The following is a 20,149-nucleotide window of genomic DNA, read 5'->3' as shown; positions in this document are numbered from 1 at the left end:
CTTTTAAAACCTAATACTTCAAAAGAAAAAACAAAAAACAAACATCAGGAAAAAAAAGTTAATACAGACAAATGTAAAACCAGTTTAAATTATCCATTTAACAAACGAAGTGCCACTATATTTTACTCAAAGTTACATGGAACCACAGATACTTAAGAAACAAGAGGTCAGCAGCCTTTTTAGAAAGTTTGTGACAATTTTCTCTGCTTCACAGGTCCCAGAGGTTAGGCAGGTTCCCAACTGGTGGCACGTTATTCCTTCAGCTATTTATGTTTTTATTCTTGGACTTCTAACAATCAATAAACTGTACAACTTGGGAGAATTTCCAAATACTATTTTTCAGCCACAGAGAAATTCTCCCAATTGAAATTAGAATTTGGCATGTCTGAATATTTCACAAATGCTTCAAATGAGATTATGAAGCTAACCAGCAGATATTTATTTATTATACTAAAAGACAGACACATGTTCCTTTAAATATTTGAGATTCTGTCTACAGTGTCTCTGTTATATTCATTCAAATTATTCTTACATTCTGAAACAATAAGGCTTCTAAACTGGTGGAATGTTGCCAGGGGATTTCAACAGAGTTTGAAGGCAACATCACCAAAAGGCATAGTTTAAATTGGCTTAGGGAATGAATGGGCCCCTTATCAGAGCAGCTGAAGGCTGTATATAATTAACAGCATCTGTCGACATGCACAGGGCCCCGCAGAGAGAGCAGGCAGGCCCCATAGCTCTACTGACAGCAACCACCAGCTCTGGAACCTTAAAATCCACAAGACCTAAACAAAAAGACAGCCCTAAGCCATCACTAGATGGACACTGATACATTTTAGAGATACTAGCAGGGCCATAAAGCAATTGCTAATTAACGTTAATTATTCAGAATTCAGGACAATTCTGTGAGTGTCAACACTGAAATTTCAGACTAGCCAGCTATCGTCAAAAATATAAAATACTATTTATGAAGTTTATATTTGTAATTACTGATTTAAAAAATTTTTCTCATGTTAATTTAATTTTTAGAGTATGAAAATGATCTACTAACCTTGCTTTTTAAATGATGAATTCTCAATTTAATTCAGCTTCAATATTTCTGTAAGAAGAGTATTCAATTCGTTTTTTACTTTTTCTAAAAACTATATATTAAATACATTTCACTCATAAACATGTACAAAACAACAATGAAAATCCAGAGGAAATTTCATTAAATAAATTTATTTGTTAAAATAATTTAACTCCAAATACAACTGTTGAATTTGCATTGAGTTATAACTACAATTCATGTTTTAATTGAAATGTCAAGGTTTAACAACTGACATTGTTACAAAACAATAAACTGTTGTTCAATTTTAAATGGTCAGTTGTATTAGAGCTCAACAATTAACTGTGAACTATATTTATCTCTAGGAAACCCCAAATCAATAAGGATAAGTCTGTTTCCAAAACCCACTGCAGTCATTCTTGAAACCCTGATCAAGATTTGACAGATGCACAATAACACGTTAATTAAAAAAAAAAAAGACCCCCATAGTCTTTAACATCTGATTGGCTAAGGAGACAATTAAAGCTTACCCAAGTGCTAGTACAAGACTGAGAAGAACAAAAAACTAAAAAGTGAAACAAACAGACAAAAAAACCAATGGCAACAAGCAAAATCAGCACTTTCATATTCATACATATAGACACCATTCCCACTGGACAACTCTTGAAAAACAAACGGCAGACATCCTTAGGCAACATTTCTTTGTATAGAAAAGCAAATATCAGTAGTTTTACCACAGAAAAGTGATGGCATCTGCAGCGATTCGAGTCAAAAGTTCAGTCCTATTTCTACAAACCAAAGGAGAAAATCATCAAAGCACCTTTCAATAGTTCAAGAAAGATTTTATGTAATACTTCTGATCAGATGCTGGCTTGTTTTGTGTAAGTTGAACAAAAGGAAAAGGCAACGGTTACCATCACTATCACAGCTTAAAAGAACCAAAAAAGTTGCAACATAAAAGAAAAAAACTTTTAAAAATGCTGCCTTTGTGTAAAAGTAAACCAAGACAAAACAAACAAACAAAAGAAACAAAAGAAAACCTTGTCACAATAGCTAAAGAAAAAGTGGGTCTTTGGATCAAACCATAACATTTTTAAGGCATGTTAGAAAAACGTTCACTTATCTAGTTGCTAGTCTGATCAGGGCAGAAAATAAACAGTGACACGAGGTCACCAACTTTTAGCCACTATCATTTCATGTGCCAACAAGTTGAATCTTCCTGTTCTTAGGCTTTGTATTAACATCTCAACAAACACATTCACTCAAGCTGAGTTATAGTCACACCAGATGGAATACCAACAGTGAGAGCACATGAGGGTTTCCACGTTTCTGGGTATTTTTGATGCTTTGTCACTAAATACGTAGGGCTGTGTGGAAACACGGACCAGGCAGCCAAATCAGTTATTATTAACATCTTTACAGTAAAAAAAAAAAACACCTTAAGTGTCTGACACAAACACTTCTAAAACCCCAATTTTAGGTCATCTTTTCCGCTTGGTTTTGCCATACCTTTCATATTATTTAACTTATTTTTCTTCTCTGCATAGCAATCCACAATGTAGAACTGTAGAATCTTTATAGATGTTTCCAGTATATAATCTTAGTTGTCATAAGTTGCTATTAAATATGGAATTCTAAAAAAAAGAATCATTCTGAGAGGTTAGAGGCTTCAGAACTCAAACAATGCACTAACAAATATTTCTATTTCAGTTGATGAAATCATACTTGAATCTCTGATTAATCACCTTTTGCACGATGCAATTTGTTTCAACAAGACTGGTTAGAACTTTCTGTCCTATAAACAAGGTGCTCCATAATCAGGGATTATATAAAAACTACATTAAAGAACACAAATATTCATAATTCAAAGGCTTTTGACCACCACAGCCTGGTTTTACCCAAATTATCTGTTTTCTCATCTATGAAAAGTACTAGCTAACTTTTTTTCTCTCTTCCAAAACTTAATGCCAGTTTACTAAACATGTGGGGGGCTACTGTTGATTTCAATAATGTATAAAAAAAACACTTAAATAATTTAAGAGAAAAAAAAGTTTTTGATACACTATATTCTGCAGTACAGACTCTCAGTATAGGCAATTATCTCTGACTTGTGCCAAATTCTTAGGAACAATAAACACACATGCACACGCACTCTTCGCTCAGTTACACACGTAAGACCAGAGGTTACTTGCACAAGAGTGTGAAACCAATGAAATGTGGGGCAGTATGTAGATCACAGGCTCAGTGATATTGCAGATCTGAAGGCCAAATTCATCTCCAGAGCATCAGCTCAAGATACTCTCCTTAGCACTTCTAACACTGAGGTTAGTCCAAAACCCTCCTGCACTTGATTGTAAAACTTATGAATAGGTTTTTCCTGTGCCATTAGTCATGCAAATGATATAAATACTTTATGGCTCTGAAAGCCAAAAATGTCAGGACTTGACTTGAGCACCTTTTCAAAGCAAAATATTCACTCTAGCTTTATTTGCCACTTCAGTAATCAGGGCAAAATTGTTATAAGAAAATCTTTATATAATTCTCCAGGAAAATTAAAGATAAAAGGCTTTTTTTTGTATGTGTCTCTTACCTTCCACCCTGTAATTTATGTTCTGCTTTGAAGCCCAAATTATTTCACATGGTTATTCAATTTTTTAAATGCCTGCAATAAAGCTCTGCTATAGCCAACTTGATTTCGAAAGCAGGTTAGCCAAGAATCACCACAACCACAGCCCTTAAAGGCAAGAAGGAATCTGCTGCTTTAAGGAGTGTAAAAATGCAAGATATCTTTACTGTCCTGTGAGGTTTCTGCAAACGGGAACGTATGGATGCAAATGGCTTCGTTTTCCTTACATGATGGTACTAGTTAATCTACTAGAATGCTTCCTGTTAGTAAGGCTACGCAATCTCTTTCCATCACAGTTGTCTCCTTCTTGTTCAGTAAAGTGATAAAGACCAGCCCTGCTTGGTTAAGAGAGGGTGGGTTTGGGGTTTTAACTCAGATCAAACCCTTGTTTTAAGAGTCTCCGTTTTCTGGGCAGAGCAGGTGATAACACATTCTAACGCCAGGTTGTATTTTTACACAACCTGTTCTGACTTTTGCTCTATCAAGGACGGATGTGTGCGTTAGTTCCGTGTCACAAATGAGGATAACATCTACAATTAAGCATCGATTTTGAAAAACAGAAATGTGTCAGCTGAGCAAAGAATCTCTCCCTGTAACGCTGCCGGCGGGTCAGCTGTTGTTCTCTCACTTGACGCAATACGTTGGTTAGAAGCACTGTCTCAGTTCCTGAAATTCAGTACTCTCGTAGGAAAATATTTCTCCTTTACTTATCTCTTTTTTTTTTTCAAAGACGACAAAATATTTCAATTGTAAGTGGTCACGGGCATTCTTCTAGTTTCTCTCCCATGATTATGTTTAACATCTACAACAGTGGCTTCGGTCAACTCAGTGACGATGCCAGCGTAGCTTTCCAAGGAGATCACCCTGTCGACGGACTGGCTATGCCTGGAGTTGCAGGTGCCTAGAGAAGACTGAGGACAATGGTGACAACGGGAGTTACTGGACCCAAATGTTACTCAGAGATATCAACTGACAACCACGGCTCAACTCGGGGCAAGCGCTGCGGCTTCACTGCAGACCGGCCCCCACGTCCTGCAGGCTCGCAGTGGAGCGGACGAGGTGCGCATGGCCAGTGGTCGGGGCGGCTGGGGACCAGGACGGCCCGATGTCACCGCTATTGTATGTTACATGCAGAACAGCACGGGTCGTCCTTGTCGGGCTGAGCCGCATAGTTCATCTGCCTCACGATCTCTGCAAAGAGCTCGTCCACCATCGTCTTGCTCTTCGCTGAGGTCTCCATGAAGGGGCAGCCCCACTCTTCGGCAAGGGCTCTGCCTTCGTTGGATGACACTTCTCTCTCGCTTTCCAGGTCCACTTTGTTCCCGACCAAGATGACTGGCACTTTCTCATACCTACGAGAGAATAAACCAAACACAAACGTGTTGGAGAAGTGAGCGCAAAGTTAAACAGCTCAAAGGTGTCTTCTCATCTCCCCCCTATATTCTACCACCAATATTCTCTTCAGTTGCGTGAAGAATTATTTGCTCCAGTTGGCGTGACATCTGCCTGAAGGCACTGAGAGGCAGCTCTCAACGTGGATCACAAATGGGTTTTTCGAAATGATGTTTTTAATTAATCAATTATACATCTTTTAAAATCAATTTACCTTCCCAGACCTACTTGGAAAATTATTCTCAGAATCTCAGAATAAATCCCATTAGATGGATTAACTTAAACTTTTTTCACTGTTAAGAGATGCTTACTCAAAATCTCAGTTGATGAGGTAATAGCTCTACTGAGTAAACAAATAATTTAATTTTATCTAATTTCAGCATTTTACTACACTCTGAAAGTATCCAAAACGGATCACATTCTAATGGTTCCTAAATGAGAAAAAAGCTAGCAGACAACATTAGGGTGGGACCCACCAAATATGGCTAGACTCTATCCCTTTATAAACTGCAACAGATCAGCCCGCTGAGAGACAATTATTGGTGCTTTTCAACGTGTCAAGGATTAAACCTCTCAATCATTAGCTTTATCTGATGTCATCTCTCCTTTCCCTTCCTAACTAGAGTCGGTGTGCTATAGGCTAAATGTGTGTCCCTTCGAAATTCATATGTTGAAACCCAGTCCCCAGTGTGATGGTACTGAGACCAGGCTTTGGGAAGTGATCAGGTCACGAATGGGCTCAGTACCCTTACAAGAGAGGCCCCAGAGAGCTCTTCTCCCTACAGCCACGTGAAGGCACAGGGAAAAGATGACAGGCCATGAATTAGGGAAGCGGACCCTCACCAGACAGTCCAAGCCTTGATCTCGGACTCTCCAGCCTCCTGAACTGTGAAGAGGAAGTTTCTACTGTGTGAGCCATGCTGTCTATGGTCTTTCTGTTACAGCAGCCAGATGACTAAGACAAGGTGCCAATGAGTAAACATGTTTGGAAAAAGCTAAACTAACAGAAAACAAATAATATGCAAAGAACAAAGAAAGGAGGTCCCAAATCGTTTTGGTACCTAAAGATGATTCCTTCTACCACGTTACTCATGGTGTAAAGACACATGGTGCGACTGTGCACATTTATTTACTATTCTTGGTTATGTTTGTTCTAAGTAATGCTGCTAATACAGTTTCCTAAGGCTGTCATTTTTACTTAATACATCATTTTAAAAGCTTTTTGTGATTTGAGTATAGATCAATATGTGTGTCTGTGTGTTTGTATTTTCCCCTAAGCAGAATGTCTCTCTAACTTATAAAGGCAACAAACTGCCCACAAGTGATAACAGAGGTGACTGGGCGCAGCTAACCTGTTAGAAGAGACACTACACATAGTCAGGATTTACTGAGGCAGGACTCGAACAGCCACAGGAGCCTGAGTAACAGGTCGGTAGTTAATGGGAAGGACAGTACTTCCACGATTTCATCATTCTGTCAAGATGGTTCTCTCTACTCACCCGAACTTACAGAGCAAACTAAATTTCCAACAGTCTCACTTATCCTCTTTGGCACAAGATCAAATGGAGAATGGTCTCAACAAGAGGGCACAGCCCAGACGGTGCACCACGTAGCAACCTGAGACCTACAGACAACTTAAAAATGAGTGGGGATAACAACAAGATCTGCATATTATCACTTTGCAGGAAATGGATGTGGACAATTCCAGCTTACACCGAAGGACTTCACATGCATTCACTGTGTATCGACTGCACTTTCTGCTCTCAGATCATACTGAGAGCTGTGAACATATGACCCAAGAGCTTTTCACATCTTCTGGGGCCCTTACATACAATTTCGTGTACATCCTTGGCCTCTGGGAGGACAAACGGCAGTGAGGATGAAGCTGCACACAGACTATAAATCAGCTGCTTCACAGACAAGCCCTCTTGGCCTGCTGTACAGAGAAGCTGGCAGGGAGCTGACACTGCCAGTCGTGTCGGGGCAAAGTCGTTTCCTAATCTATTTTACTTGCAAAGATGTAACTGCATGTGTTCGTTTTCCTTGTGAGAAGAAATACATCACTGTGTGCTTTAAAATGCTTTGTTTGGCAGCAAAGTAACATGAACATTAATACAATTTAGTAAAATTTATTGATTGAATTTAATTAAGGGGAAAAATTAATTCCAATCTGTTTACAATACCTAATAATAAAAAGGAAAGTGATAAGACATAATTTTCTATCATTAGTCAAGCAATACATATTTTAAGGAATATTTTTCAGTTTAAATACAGTATCATATCATGTTTTATATGTAAAGAAATACATCTTGTGCTTTTAATTAAAAACTACAAATATATGGATTTTCAAAACGTGCAAAAAACCCCAAATCATTCACAGCTGCAGGATACACTAAATCAAGACTCTGAACACATCTTACCAACAGATTCTCAAAAGGGCAACCAGAACACTGCAAACACTGGTCCACGTGCGACAGCATTTAACAACTGTTAAATGAAGATGTCAATGTAGTATCAGAGACCTTGTCCATCACATCACACACTGAACTGTCAGTGGTCTTTCCTAAAAACCAAGACGCTAAAGATGATGGAGAAATTCAGATTAATATCCTCAGAAGACTTAAAAAGACTGAACAAGATGTTCAGAAAAAAAAGGTATTGAGTACACTTCAGGATCCCAGACGGTGATAAATTCTGTGTCTCGTTCTGTGAACATTAATATATGAGACAGGATTTGGAGGCCCAGCTTCCTGTCCCGCCACTGAGAGGCTGCAAGACTGAGCAAATCATTTACTTTTACCCTCCTATATTTCATTTCCTTGTCAGTGAAAAAGGAGTAAGAATATCCGTTCCCACTTAACGCGTAAGGTTCCTGTGAAGGTTGCATGAGATAATCTAGAAAAAGCCCAGGGCTGGATAAACGCAGGGTGGTGTTCTCCCCTCTCCTGCCCGCGGATATGAGACCGCGGGCTCAGTTAAGTGTAAAGTAGGAGGAACTGATGGAGGGAGGTGAGGCGCTCCGGGGTGGGGCCGAACCAACAGGGGTGGTGGTGACGTGGGGGCAGAGGCAGGCGAAAGAGAAAGAGATGGAGTCAAAGGGATACAGCAGCCCCTGACGTCAGCCTCTCCTGCTCTAGTCCCCCGTGCTGGGAACCATCACAACAGGAAAAGCAGAAAAGCCTTCTCCAAACGTGGATACCTGGGGAAAGGGGATCTGAGAAGGTGCTGGGTTGGGAAGACAGAATCAGTCCTCCACATGCAGGGAAGATTTGGAAAAACCTGGGTCCTCCTTAAGGAAAAGGAAAGAAGCAAAGGATTAGGCTGACAGACTAGAGGAGGGCGTGAGGAAACCCGTCTTGCTCTCTGCTGTAGTAACATGATGTATTAATAGACAAGCAAACAAACGCCCAGACCAGGACTTCTGTTCCAGGACTGCCTCTCGCTAGTACTGCAAATTTAGAAAATGAACGTAATCTCCTGGCTCTTCAGTTTCTTGAACTATAAAATGAGCTGGATTAGACAATTCCTAAGGGGTTGTTAAGCTCCAAAGTCGAAAGTCAGAACAGACACGGAGGATCACTCCCTAGCCGACACGGTACGCATACGGAGTCAGGCCAAATGCAGAGGAAACTCATCGGTTCTGTGGGGCCAAGACACTAGGCGACAGAGTTCCGACTCCGCCAGCAGACAGGCACCGCCAGCGCACTCTGCCTTCCAGCAAGGCGACGATGCGCTCGGGACGGGATGCGGGTGATTCCATTTCACTGACAATACTGTTCAAACACAAAAATGTGGGATGGTTTTAACTATGTGAGCACCGAAGACACTACTGAAAACTGCCTGTTGCTGCATAAATAACTAATGATTACCAGCGCGTGTACATTTATTCACTTAACAAATGTTTATTTGATAAGAGCCTGCTAGGTGCTATATACTATTCTAGGCACTTAGGATACATCAATGAACAAAACAAAGAGGAGACAGTCATCAACAATGAACCTAAGTAAGTAAATGATTGGTTTACTAAATGGTGGTAAGTGCAATGGGAAAAAAGACACAGAACAGGAAGGGGGTTGGGAGCACAGGTGCAATCTTCAATCAGACAAGCAGGGGCAGCCTCGTTGGGATGGTGGCAGTGAGCAGAGACGTGAAGGGAGTGAGGGCGTTTGTCAAGCAGGCATCTGGGGAAGAGCGTTCCAGGCAGGACAGGGACCAGGCAGTGTGAAAGCTGGTGGAAGCGTGCGTGGTGGTTGGAGGAAAAGCAAAGGGCCCACAGGGGTCCATCTGTAGAACCTCCTGCCGCTCCTACAGCCAGAAACCCTGCAGCGCAGGACACTTGTTCATTTGAGACTAAATGGAACTTTGGAATCTGGGTGGCAGAAGGGGCCTCAGAAGACAAAAACGAGACATCTACGACAGGGCCAATGGGACTATTTAGGAGGACGAGGCGCTGGGTTAGCAGGTGATGGCAGTGCCTTCATTTCATGCTCTATATTTATTAATTGTTTTGTGAGTTGTCTCCATCTTTTCCCTTTTTCAAACACATCATTTGGGAATGAATTTGAAGATGCAAAATTTCAGAAATATTTATGTATTACTGTTAACCTGATCATGAGTGGGATACCACTTTGTCCACATCTTAAACATCAGCTGGTTTCTCATCACCTTTGGCATATCTTCCCCTGGTATTTCCTTCAAGAGCATGACCACGGTCACACTGTGGATTCTGCAGCTCAAATAATTTTATTTTTGTTTATCGTCTGTGAACTAGCACTCGTTTTTATTAACATGAATCTTCACATTGTTTACTGTATTTATGAGCATGATTACATAATGTACTAATTAATAAAACTAGTTCTTTTAAGCAGCTCTGCTTAATGCATTGAATGGAAGCAGGAGAAATCCTGGCTTGAGTATCACTGAGCTGTGGAATACTGGCGGGCTTCTCAGGGAGGCAGCTTTGTAAATACACATAGTTCAAAAGCATTTGGTGTTTACCGATGGCCTTTATGTAATGGTCCTTTTTTGGTAACTGTCCTGATGTGTGTATACGTGTATTTTATTCTAGCTGTGTCTAAACTTGGCTGTTCACCAAAATAATGTGAGAATCGAAAAATACTGATTCCCAGGACCAACTCCAGAGCTACCGAATCTGAATTTGTGCGACCAGCGCCTATTAAAAAATATGTATCGATATCTCTAAGTTCTGAAGACTGTGAGGTTCAGCAGGGTTAAGGAATACTAACCTAATCTACTACTTTGTGACCCCACAATATTGTATGTGTATAATTCATGGTTTTATACTGTGGCAAGTCCAGGATGGATTTCTTCTTCCCTTCATTTATTCACCGAGCACCGGCTGTGGACAGGTACCGTGACACTCATTTCCTTTAACTTCCTTCTGAGGACATGGTATTGTAGTATATTAAAAGAAGGCCATGCTTCACATGCATTTTATCATGCTGTTCTCTTCTTTGTCACTTTTTCACAAGCAGGTAGAAATATAATTTTCTTTGAATTCAGCAATGAGAATCAGAAATATTTTTACTTACGAGGTTCCCTTGTTCAACCTTCCACCCATTGTTAAAAATCTCATCTGCTGTGAGTCTCAAGGCAAAATGTCAAAACACCTGATGCTTCAATCATTTCCATGACAACCTTACCAAATGGCTCTATTTGAACATCTTCCGTGATGTGGAACTCACGTCTCAGGCAACCCACTCTGTCCTTTCTGTCAGTTCTGCTAAATGTGAGTGTTAAAACGTTTATCCCTGTCTAATGACTGTGATCTCTAACACCTTGTCCCTCCTTCTCACAGGTTCTAGTTTTCACCCTTGAGAATATAAGAATCTTTTTTCCAAAATGAAAATAGGTTTTCTTTCCCCTCCTTGCTTAAATTAAATAAGTAATACATAGTGATTTTTAAAAATCCATGGCAATATTTAAATAGGTGAAGAGGAAAATGAAAACCATTTTTAATCTCACCTCCGTGAGAATAAATGCTATGACTATGTTGGCGTATATCATTTCAGACTATTTTCCTACAGATATCTATATAAATATAGATTTTTATAAAAGGAGATTATACCAATTATATTTTGTAGCTTTGATTTTTACTTAATATCATGGAGTTTGCCATTTCAATGAGTGACATATTATATTAATGGCTAAGTGGTATTCCACTTTATAGAGTGTATACTATGAATGTACCACGATTTAATCACTCCTTCCCCATCAACTTCCCCTCCACTCATTTTTTTTTCACTCACAATCATCAATCTGATGAACTACCCCTAGAAGTGTAACTTCCTTCTCAAAGGTGTGCATAACGCTGCAGAATGAACACATGTGTCTGTCTGGCATACCCTTTGAACCAGAAAAAAATTACATTTCTAGATTAGTTCACCAGATTGCTCTGAACACATATACAGTCTCAAATGACACCCAGAAATTTATACTACAGCCAACAGTGCTTAAGAATGCCTGCTCCCCTCCACCCCAGGACTGATATTTTTAATCTTTCAATAAAGTATTATGGCAGTTCTGAAGAAAGAGAATGGATTTTGGTTAGGAGCTGAAGGCTCCCACCACAGCTTGCTAGCATGAGACATCAATACTTCCCGTAAGGATGGAAAACGTAAGCTACATAAGGCTCCCCTCTTCCTCTAAACTGACTTGCTCTGAAATGACTAAATCTTTCATCTTAAAAGGGTATGTCTGGTAATTTAGCTTGAATAATGAAAGGAAACCACAATCCTCTGCTGCAACTTTCTCTTGGTTTCAGAATGTATACTAAAGAACAGAGAAAAATGTGTAAATGTAATATAAAAATTAAATAAGGCCAGTAACGATACTAAAAAGATATTCAAAGCTAGCAGGATTACTCCACACTGATGCAAATAAAAATAATCAACTTTTATAGAAATTCAGAGCTGACATTAAAAAAAAAAACAGTTTGATTGTGAGGGACCAATTGATCATGACAATGCAACTCAGGCATTTTGAATGTTGTATTAAAAAGCCATTGGAGGGAGAAATTTTTTGTAAAAGACACATCCGATAAAGGACTGTTATCCAAACTATACAAGGAAGTCTTAAAGCTCAATAATAAGAAACAAACAATCTGATTAAAAATTGGGGCCAAAGACCTGAACAGACACCTCACCAAAGAAGATATACAGGTAGCAAATAAGCATGTGAAAAGATGCTCCACATCATATGCTGTCAGAAAAATTCAAATTAAAACAGATACCACCACATCCCTACTAGGAAGGCCAAAATCCAGAACAGTGACACCACCAGATGCTGGAGAGGATGTGGAGCAAGAGGAACTCTCATTCATTGCTGGTGGGGATGCAAAACGGTACAGCCGCTTGGAAGACAGTCTGGTGGTTACTTAGAAAACTACACATACCCTTACCACACAATCCAGCAATCTTTGATATTTAACCCTCCAAAGTGAATACTTACGAACACGTAACATCTGCACATGGTTGCATATAGCAACTTCATTCACATTTGCCAAAACCTGGAAGCAACCAAGATGTCCTTCAGTGGGTGAATGGATAAACTGTGGTCCATCCAGACAATGAAGTATCATTCAGTGTTAAAAAGAAATGGCCTGTCAAGCCATGAAAAGATAGGTAGGAAACTCAAATGCACATTAAGTGAAAGAAACCAACGTGAAATGGCTATGTACTATGTGGTTTCAACTATATGACATTCTGCAAAAGGCAAAACGATGGAGACAGTTAAAAGATCAGTGGTTGCCAGGAGTTGGTGGGAGTAGGGAGCAGGGGATGAATAGGTGGAATACAGAGGATTTTTAGGGCAGTGAAAATACCCTTTATGATATCATAGTGACGGATACATGTTGTTAAACATTTGCCCAAATCCACATAATGTACAACACCAAGAGTGTACCAAGATAAACTACTGACTGTGTGATTATGATGTGTCAATGTGGGTTCATCAATTTAACCAATGTACCATTCTGGTGGGGGAAGCTGCTGATGGAGGAGGCTATGCATGTGTGGGGTCAGGGGCTGTACAGGAAGCCTCTGTATCTTCCTCTCAATTTTGCTGTGAACCTGGAACTACCCTAAAGAAATAAAGTCTTTTAAAAAGAGCCACTTGAGGACTAGTGTAGCTAAGCTGACTTCAGTCCATTAAAGTCTTTGCATTCCACTGATTACAAATAAAAACGCAGCACAAAATACAAAAAGCAACTACCAAAGAACTTCTGAAAAATAGAGAAAAGCAGGCAGATTTGGGAGGAGGGCCAAAGGCCAAGAGAAGACCCATATGGAGGTTGAGTTTCCTGGTTTTTCTCTTTTCTCTTGTGGCCTAGAGCTAAGGGTGGGCACTTGGTGGTGTGCACACAGCCAAAACTCCAGGAGAAATTCTGTCTTTCTACCCAGAAGACCAGGGTTAAGGGATTCCTGGGAGCTGGAGCGTGTGTGTGGGTGGGAAATCTCCCTTCCTCCTTTCTTTCCCTTTCCCAGCTCACCTGCAGTGGGCCCCTAGCAGAGCTGGGGTGCTGGGCAGCTAGGACTGCATCAGGAATTTCTGGTTAGTGGAACTGAGAAAAGGGTTCCTTAAGGTCCAAGAGGATGAGAGAAATCTCCAGTTGTTTTTCCTTCTCTTTTCTCTGTCCACTTTGCTGGGAAGATGATCCCACTTGTGAGAACTATGCAGCAGTGCAGAAGGTTATCAGACAACTTTATCTGTTAACATTCATAGGATATTCTACTCCATAAAGGCAGAATACATATTCCGGTCAAGTGCACCTGGAACTCACTAAGACAGACCATATTTTTGGCTAAAACAAAACTGTAACATATGTAACAGAGCTGAAATGATACAAAATATATTCTCAGACCATAATGGAATTAAACTAGCAACCAATAACAAACCGGTATCTAGAAATATTTAGAAACAGAACCATACACTTCTAAATAATCCATGGATCACAGCAGACATCATAAAATGATTACAAAACATTTAACTGAATGATAATGAAAGTAGAACATATCAAAATCTGTGGTAGATAAAGCAGTGCACAGAGAAAAATTATAGCATTAAATGTTTATATTTGAAAAGAAGAACGGTCTCAAATCAATGATCTATGCTACTATCTTAAGAAACTAGAAAAAGCACTACATAAATCCAAATTAAGCATAAGGAAGAAATAATAAGTAATAAAAAAGAAATTGAAAATAGGAAATCAACAAAACTAAAAAATGAGTTCTCTGAAAAGACCAATAAAATTGATAAACTTTCAGCCAGATTGACCAAGAGAAAAAAGATGACACAAATTAACAACATCAGAAAGGGGAAACTTACTACAGACCCTACAGACATTAAAAGAATATGTTCCTGAAATAGAAACTTAGATGAAATGCACCAATTCCTTGGAACAATTTGCTTATATGATGTCATTCATGTTCCCCTTCTCAGGAGGGGACAAGAGCTCTCCGTTATTGATCATATCATATCCAAGCCCCTCTGTTTAGCTTTTTCAGGTATCCAAACTCTAGCCCTTCCTATTTAATTCAACCTTACCTCTTACAACTTACCAAAGACAACCTTCTGTTCTAAATTCTGTCTCCTTGTTCATGATGGTCTTCTAACTATAATGGTCTCCACCAATCAAATTCTAACTACCATTCAAAGCTTAGGTCAAACTTCATCTCTTTTAAAATCTTCCCTTCCTTTTGTAGATAGCTCATTTGTCTGAACTCTTACTTACATTTTTAATTATTAAGAATTTGGAGCTCATAGGTTTTCACTAACTTATTTCTTGAGTGTCTACTAGGCATTGGGTGAGGGCCGGGAGATGGAAGACAAATAAAATCCTTGGAGTTCAAGTTGAAGGAAACACTACAAACAAACAACCAATGTAACTAAAGACTGTGACAGCTGTTTCAAAGAAAATCAATATTGATTAATACACAGTAACTTGGGCAGGCCAATATTACATGAGGTGATTAAAGAAGGTATTTCTGGGAGATGAAATCTAAGCAGAAAGTTGAAGATTGAGAATTGAGTCAACCATGGGAAAATACCAGGCATCAAACATTTTAGACAGAAAAAAACATAAAAGACAGGCAGTAGAAAAGTACTAGGTTTATTCAAGGAACAAAAAGGAGATCAGCATGGTTACAGCATAGAGACCAAGGGGACAGAAAAGCATGTGGAAGATTGAAGGACTTCTGGCTGCTATTCTAAGAACAGGAGAAAGCCACTGAAGGACTTTCAGCAGGGAAGTTAGGTGGTAAATGTGTTAAGAGATCAATGTGACTAACACACAGACAATGTACACACAACAGTAGCAGGAAGATAGTTAGGAGATGACTGCAGTGTTCCAGGCAAAAGACAACTATAACTTGAACTGGGATGATGGTAATGACAGTGGAAAGAAATAAAGTTTTAAGTATTTCAGAGGTAGCACCAACAAAGAGATGATAATAGACTGGTTGAAGAAGACAGCCATAGTGGTTCTGACAAAAAAGAGAAATTAGTAATGATTCATAGGTAAACTATCGCTTTTACAAGTATAGTTTTACCTCATAGCTAAGAACCTAAGACCCCAAAGGGAACTACCATACGCCTCCTCGTACCCCATTTCTAATACACTTGTATTGTGATCATGTTTAAAATTATCTTGGTTATCCAAATCACTACTTCTTACAAAGAAACTTTCAGTATACCATGGAGTTCTTAATAAACATTAAAAATGATCTCCTCCTCATTTAAAATTTGATGATGATTTTCCTGTAGAAGTGGCTACTTCCTTTTCCAATTTAAGTTTCAGTTTTTAAATATCCTACTCAGGTTACTCACTTCACGTTTACCTTAGTATTATTCCTGGATTTCTACCTATTTTTTACTGATAACCTGGGAGTCTTTTTAAAGATGTATGTTGTTTCCAGATACAAATCTTTCTTTCACTATGTAAGATAAAAGTCATCTGCCATTCAAATTTCACCCTGTTAAAGGTCTTTCTATGTACTCTCAAATTACTACCTACTGGTAAAGAGGGTAAGATTCTTAACTTTCTACTTTTACCAAACACTTGGACATTCTGTTTATTTCTAAAAGTTTGTGAATGATAATTACCCAATACTATAAATGTATATGAATTATTACTTTAATCAAGTCTTTAAAAGTCTTAGAAAAATATGACATCAATCAGTAAAAAGCCTCGAGCACTTTCTGATGGGAGGGACAGTATAAATAAATAATAACTCCAATACTGTCCCCTTCTTAGGCCCTCGCAAGAAGGAAAAAGTAACCATTGTATTAAATTTCTCTATTTGGCCTCTTCAGCATTATGTACTCCTCAGGCCAAGCTTTCCATTTAAAAAAATTAAGTCTGGAAAATTCTAGTACTTCAGGGGGTGGGGCAGAAGGGAAGAGGAGAGTGAACTGGTAAAAGCAGTCACTGATCTGTCTTCATCTAGGGAAAAGGTGAATGGTACTCAATTTGTCCTAAAGCAACTGAAGGCGACTCAAGTAATTCCTTGAAAAGAACAAACTGTCACGATTCACCTCATATGAAGTTGCTCATTTAAATAGCCGATCTATCAATTGTTATTCTATGCGCATGCTTTCAGTGCCAAGTGTAAGAACTCTTTGTCTAGCCCTAAATCATGAAGATTTTCTCTGAAAGTTTTACAGTTTTGCATTGTATGCTTATGTCATGATCCATTTTAAGTCAGTTTTTGTTAAGATATGAGGTTTAGTTTATTAAGCATACCTAATTGCTCCAGCTTTTTATTGAAAAGGCTATCCTTCCTCCACCGAACTACCAAATATGAGAAATAAATCTAATCAAAGATGTAAAAGACCTTTACAATGAAAATTACAAAATAATGTTTAGGAAAATTAAAGACGACCTAAATAAATGGAAGAATATACTATTCACTGATAGGAAGATTTCAACATTGACACATCAATTCTCCACAAATAGATTTACCTATTCCATGCAATCCCAATCAAAATGACAGCAGCTTTTTTGGGAACTGTTTGTGTATGTGTCTGTGGGGTGAGGGTAACTGACAGATGATCTTTAGAAATATCAAAACTCTTCGGAAAGCAAAACAGCTAGACCAGCCAAAGCAAATCTGAAGAACAAAAACAAAACTTGAGTATTAGATACCAGATATCAAAAATTAGTATAAAGTTATAATAATTAACATAGTGTGGCTTAGACATAAGGAGAAATAGAAAAATGGAACAAAATAGAGGGCCTAGAAACAGATCCATACATACAGATTTGCCTGATTTACGACTAAGGTACATCTACAATTCACTGGGGGAGATGGTCTTTTCAATAAATAGCACTAGGTCAACTGGATGACCATAAGTGGGAAATAAAAAACCCTTAAACCACCTGCTCCGCAATCTAATATCACTCTTACAAATTAGAGCTGAATCACAGAATGAAAGTCAGATAATAAACCTTCTAGAAATAAATATGGAGGATGAATCTTCATAACCTTGGAGTGGAAAAAGATGTATTAATTAGGACACAAAAGAGAACTAGCCAAAGAAAGATTAACAAACTGACTTCATTAAAATTAAGAATTTATGCTAATCAGAAGAAACTGTTAATCAAGTGAAAAGGGAGGCAAAAATTGGGAAGAGGTATCTGTAATGCACGTACCGGACAAAGGATTTCTAACCAAAATATATAAAGAATTTCTACAAAATGTAAGAAAAGGACATATACTGTTTAGGTGGACAAAACACTGGAGTAGGTATTTTCTAAAAAAAGATAAGCAAATAGTCATGAAGCATATGAAAACGTGTTCATGGTTATATACCAGGGAGACAAAAACTAAAGTCAAAATGAAGTACCGCTAAAATTTTATCAGATTAGCTAAAATTGAAAAAGACTGACAATAACAAATGTTGACCAGGATGTGGAACAACTGAAACTCTTCTTGGGGCAGAGTAAGCGGTACAACTACTTTGGAAAATCAGATGGCGGTACAGCTTGACCCTGAACAACTCGGGGATTAATCCGCACATGATCACAGCTGGCCCTCCATATCCACGGTTTCTCCAAATCAAAGGACTCAATACTAACCATGTGCAGTGCGGCACTGCAGTATTTACTACTGAAAACTGTCTGCAAATAAATGGACCTGCACAGTTCAAATCCACTCTGTTCAAGGATCAGCTGTTTTTACTGATGGCGAACATACGCATTTACAACCCAGTAATTTTACTCCCAGGTATACACCAGGAGACAATGTACATACATGCAGCAAAAGACGTACTAGAATGTTTGCAGTAGTGATATTCATGATAGCCCCCATCTAGAAACTACCCAAATGCCCATCAACAGAATAAATCATGAAATCAGGGTACATCCATACAAGGGGACTACTCTACCTCAGTGAAGAATCAGCAACTGCCACAAGCAACATGGGTGAACCTCACAAAGAGATGCTGAATGACAAAAGCTTAATAACACACAAAACTACTCCGTGTTGGTCTGTGAGCACGGAAGTGAGAGGGATGAAACACGAGGGATCCGGCTGCGTCGTGTGAAATGTCTGTCCTACATCTGCATCTGGAACTTGGCTACAGGGAGTACGCATCTACCTAAGATTCGTCCACTCTACTCCATAAAAGTTATACCTCAATAAAGAAATATACTGAAACAGAAAAAAAATCAGTAAGTAAGATAATCATCTAAATGATTTGCTCACTGAAACAGGAATAGTAAAAAAAAAAAAAACTTCAAGACAAACTAAATGAGCATGCATGTTGGTTATGGAGTGAAAGTCACATCAAGTGCATGATTAAGTCAAGTCCATCAGTTAGTTTATTACTTGGCTGAATACCACTAACCCATTTTAAATTTCTGTCCAAGTCCTATGCTTTCTAATTTATATTTAAAACTGGCCAAAGACCAAAAGCATGAGGAATACATACTAAAGTAGATGTTTTGGGAAATAAAAACGACAATAATTCTGAACATCTTCTTTACTATCAGATCTATAAATTGCATCAATCTGACCACAATTCTTTCTGGGCATCTCGAGATGCCACAGTATGCTGCAGGACTTCAATATCCATCTTAGAAACAGAAAACACAATGATTACTATATTCAATCCGGTTTTTTACTTATTAGAAAGGAAGATTATCCACCCCAGTAATATGTTATACGTGAGGAAGTGTTTGCAACTAGAAGCCTGAAAGCCTGGCATTTAGAACTAAATGCAAAAATACCGGCATAAACCAGTTGATTCTCTTACCTTTTTTTTTTTTTTTTTAAAGCACAATATCCAAAATATCCAAAATAAGGCAGAGGAAAACAGTTGCTAGTCCACACTGAATACTTTAATGTGAGGCTAAATTTCAATGTACATTCTGATGTATATTCAGACACCAAACAATGCCAAAGTATGGATCTTCTTACATAATTTAAATAGCAGGAAAATTCAAGCTTAGACACATATACAAAGAACACACAGCTTTCATCTATCCAAGGGAAGAAAGTGTTTAAACATAAAACATGCATTTTATCTTGGTGAGGGTTGAAATCTAAAACCTCTGCCTTAAAAACAGGTCCAAAGATTGTACCTGAAAAGATTAAACTGAGTCAATTGCTCACGAATATGTAAGTTACTTGAACTGTCATCTAAATTTATACTGAATTATAGGACATCTTCTCAGCACCCCTTCACTGCAGAATTCTAGGCAAAAACGTTGATGAATGAAAATTCACATCTATCTGGTACACAGTTAAAGTTCAATTACAAATACTTTTAAAAAAATTACCTCTGACTGAAGAAGACTTAAAGATGCACCAAAGCTATGAAGAGTGCAGACTTTTTTCAAAGTTTCAAATTATGAACAGAAGAGTATTCATCCTTGGAGATTTTTTTCTACTTCTGTAGTAAGATCTTAAAATATTTCTCATCTCCAAATCATTAAATACAAACAGCGCCAAATAAAACTTATACACACAACCACACACACACACACACACACACACACACACACACACACACACACACACAGGATCTCCAGAAAGCTCAGGCCATCGGACCAGCAGAATTAG

General features: G+C 38.5%; 1 protein-coding gene across 1 annotated transcript in view; it reads right to left on the bottom strand.

Annotated features, from left to right (window-relative positions):
• Positions 1-1,201: 1,201 nt before the first annotated feature.
• Positions 1,202-20,149, bottom strand: part of RAP2A (RAP2A, member of RAS oncogene family) — a 36,912-nt gene continuing 17,964 nt past the window's right edge. Inside the window, exon 2 of the mRNA XM_010959680.3 lies at positions 1,202-5,026. Within this exon, the coding sequence (XP_010957982.2) occupies positions 4,789-5,026 (238 nt within the window). The 3' untranslated portion in view covers positions 1,202-4,788. The remainder of the gene's footprint in view (positions 5,027-20,149) is intronic.

The sequence above is a fragment of the Camelus bactrianus genome, chromosome 14 (genome assembly GCF_048773025.1).
Source record: "Camelus bactrianus isolate YW-2024 breed Bactrian camel chromosome 14, ASM4877302v1, whole genome shotgun sequence".
Lineage (NCBI taxonomy): Eukaryota > Metazoa > Chordata > Mammalia > Artiodactyla > Camelidae > Camelus > Camelus bactrianus.
Note: the sequence above shows the minus strand (reverse complement) of the source record. Positions and strands in the feature narration are given on the sequence as shown.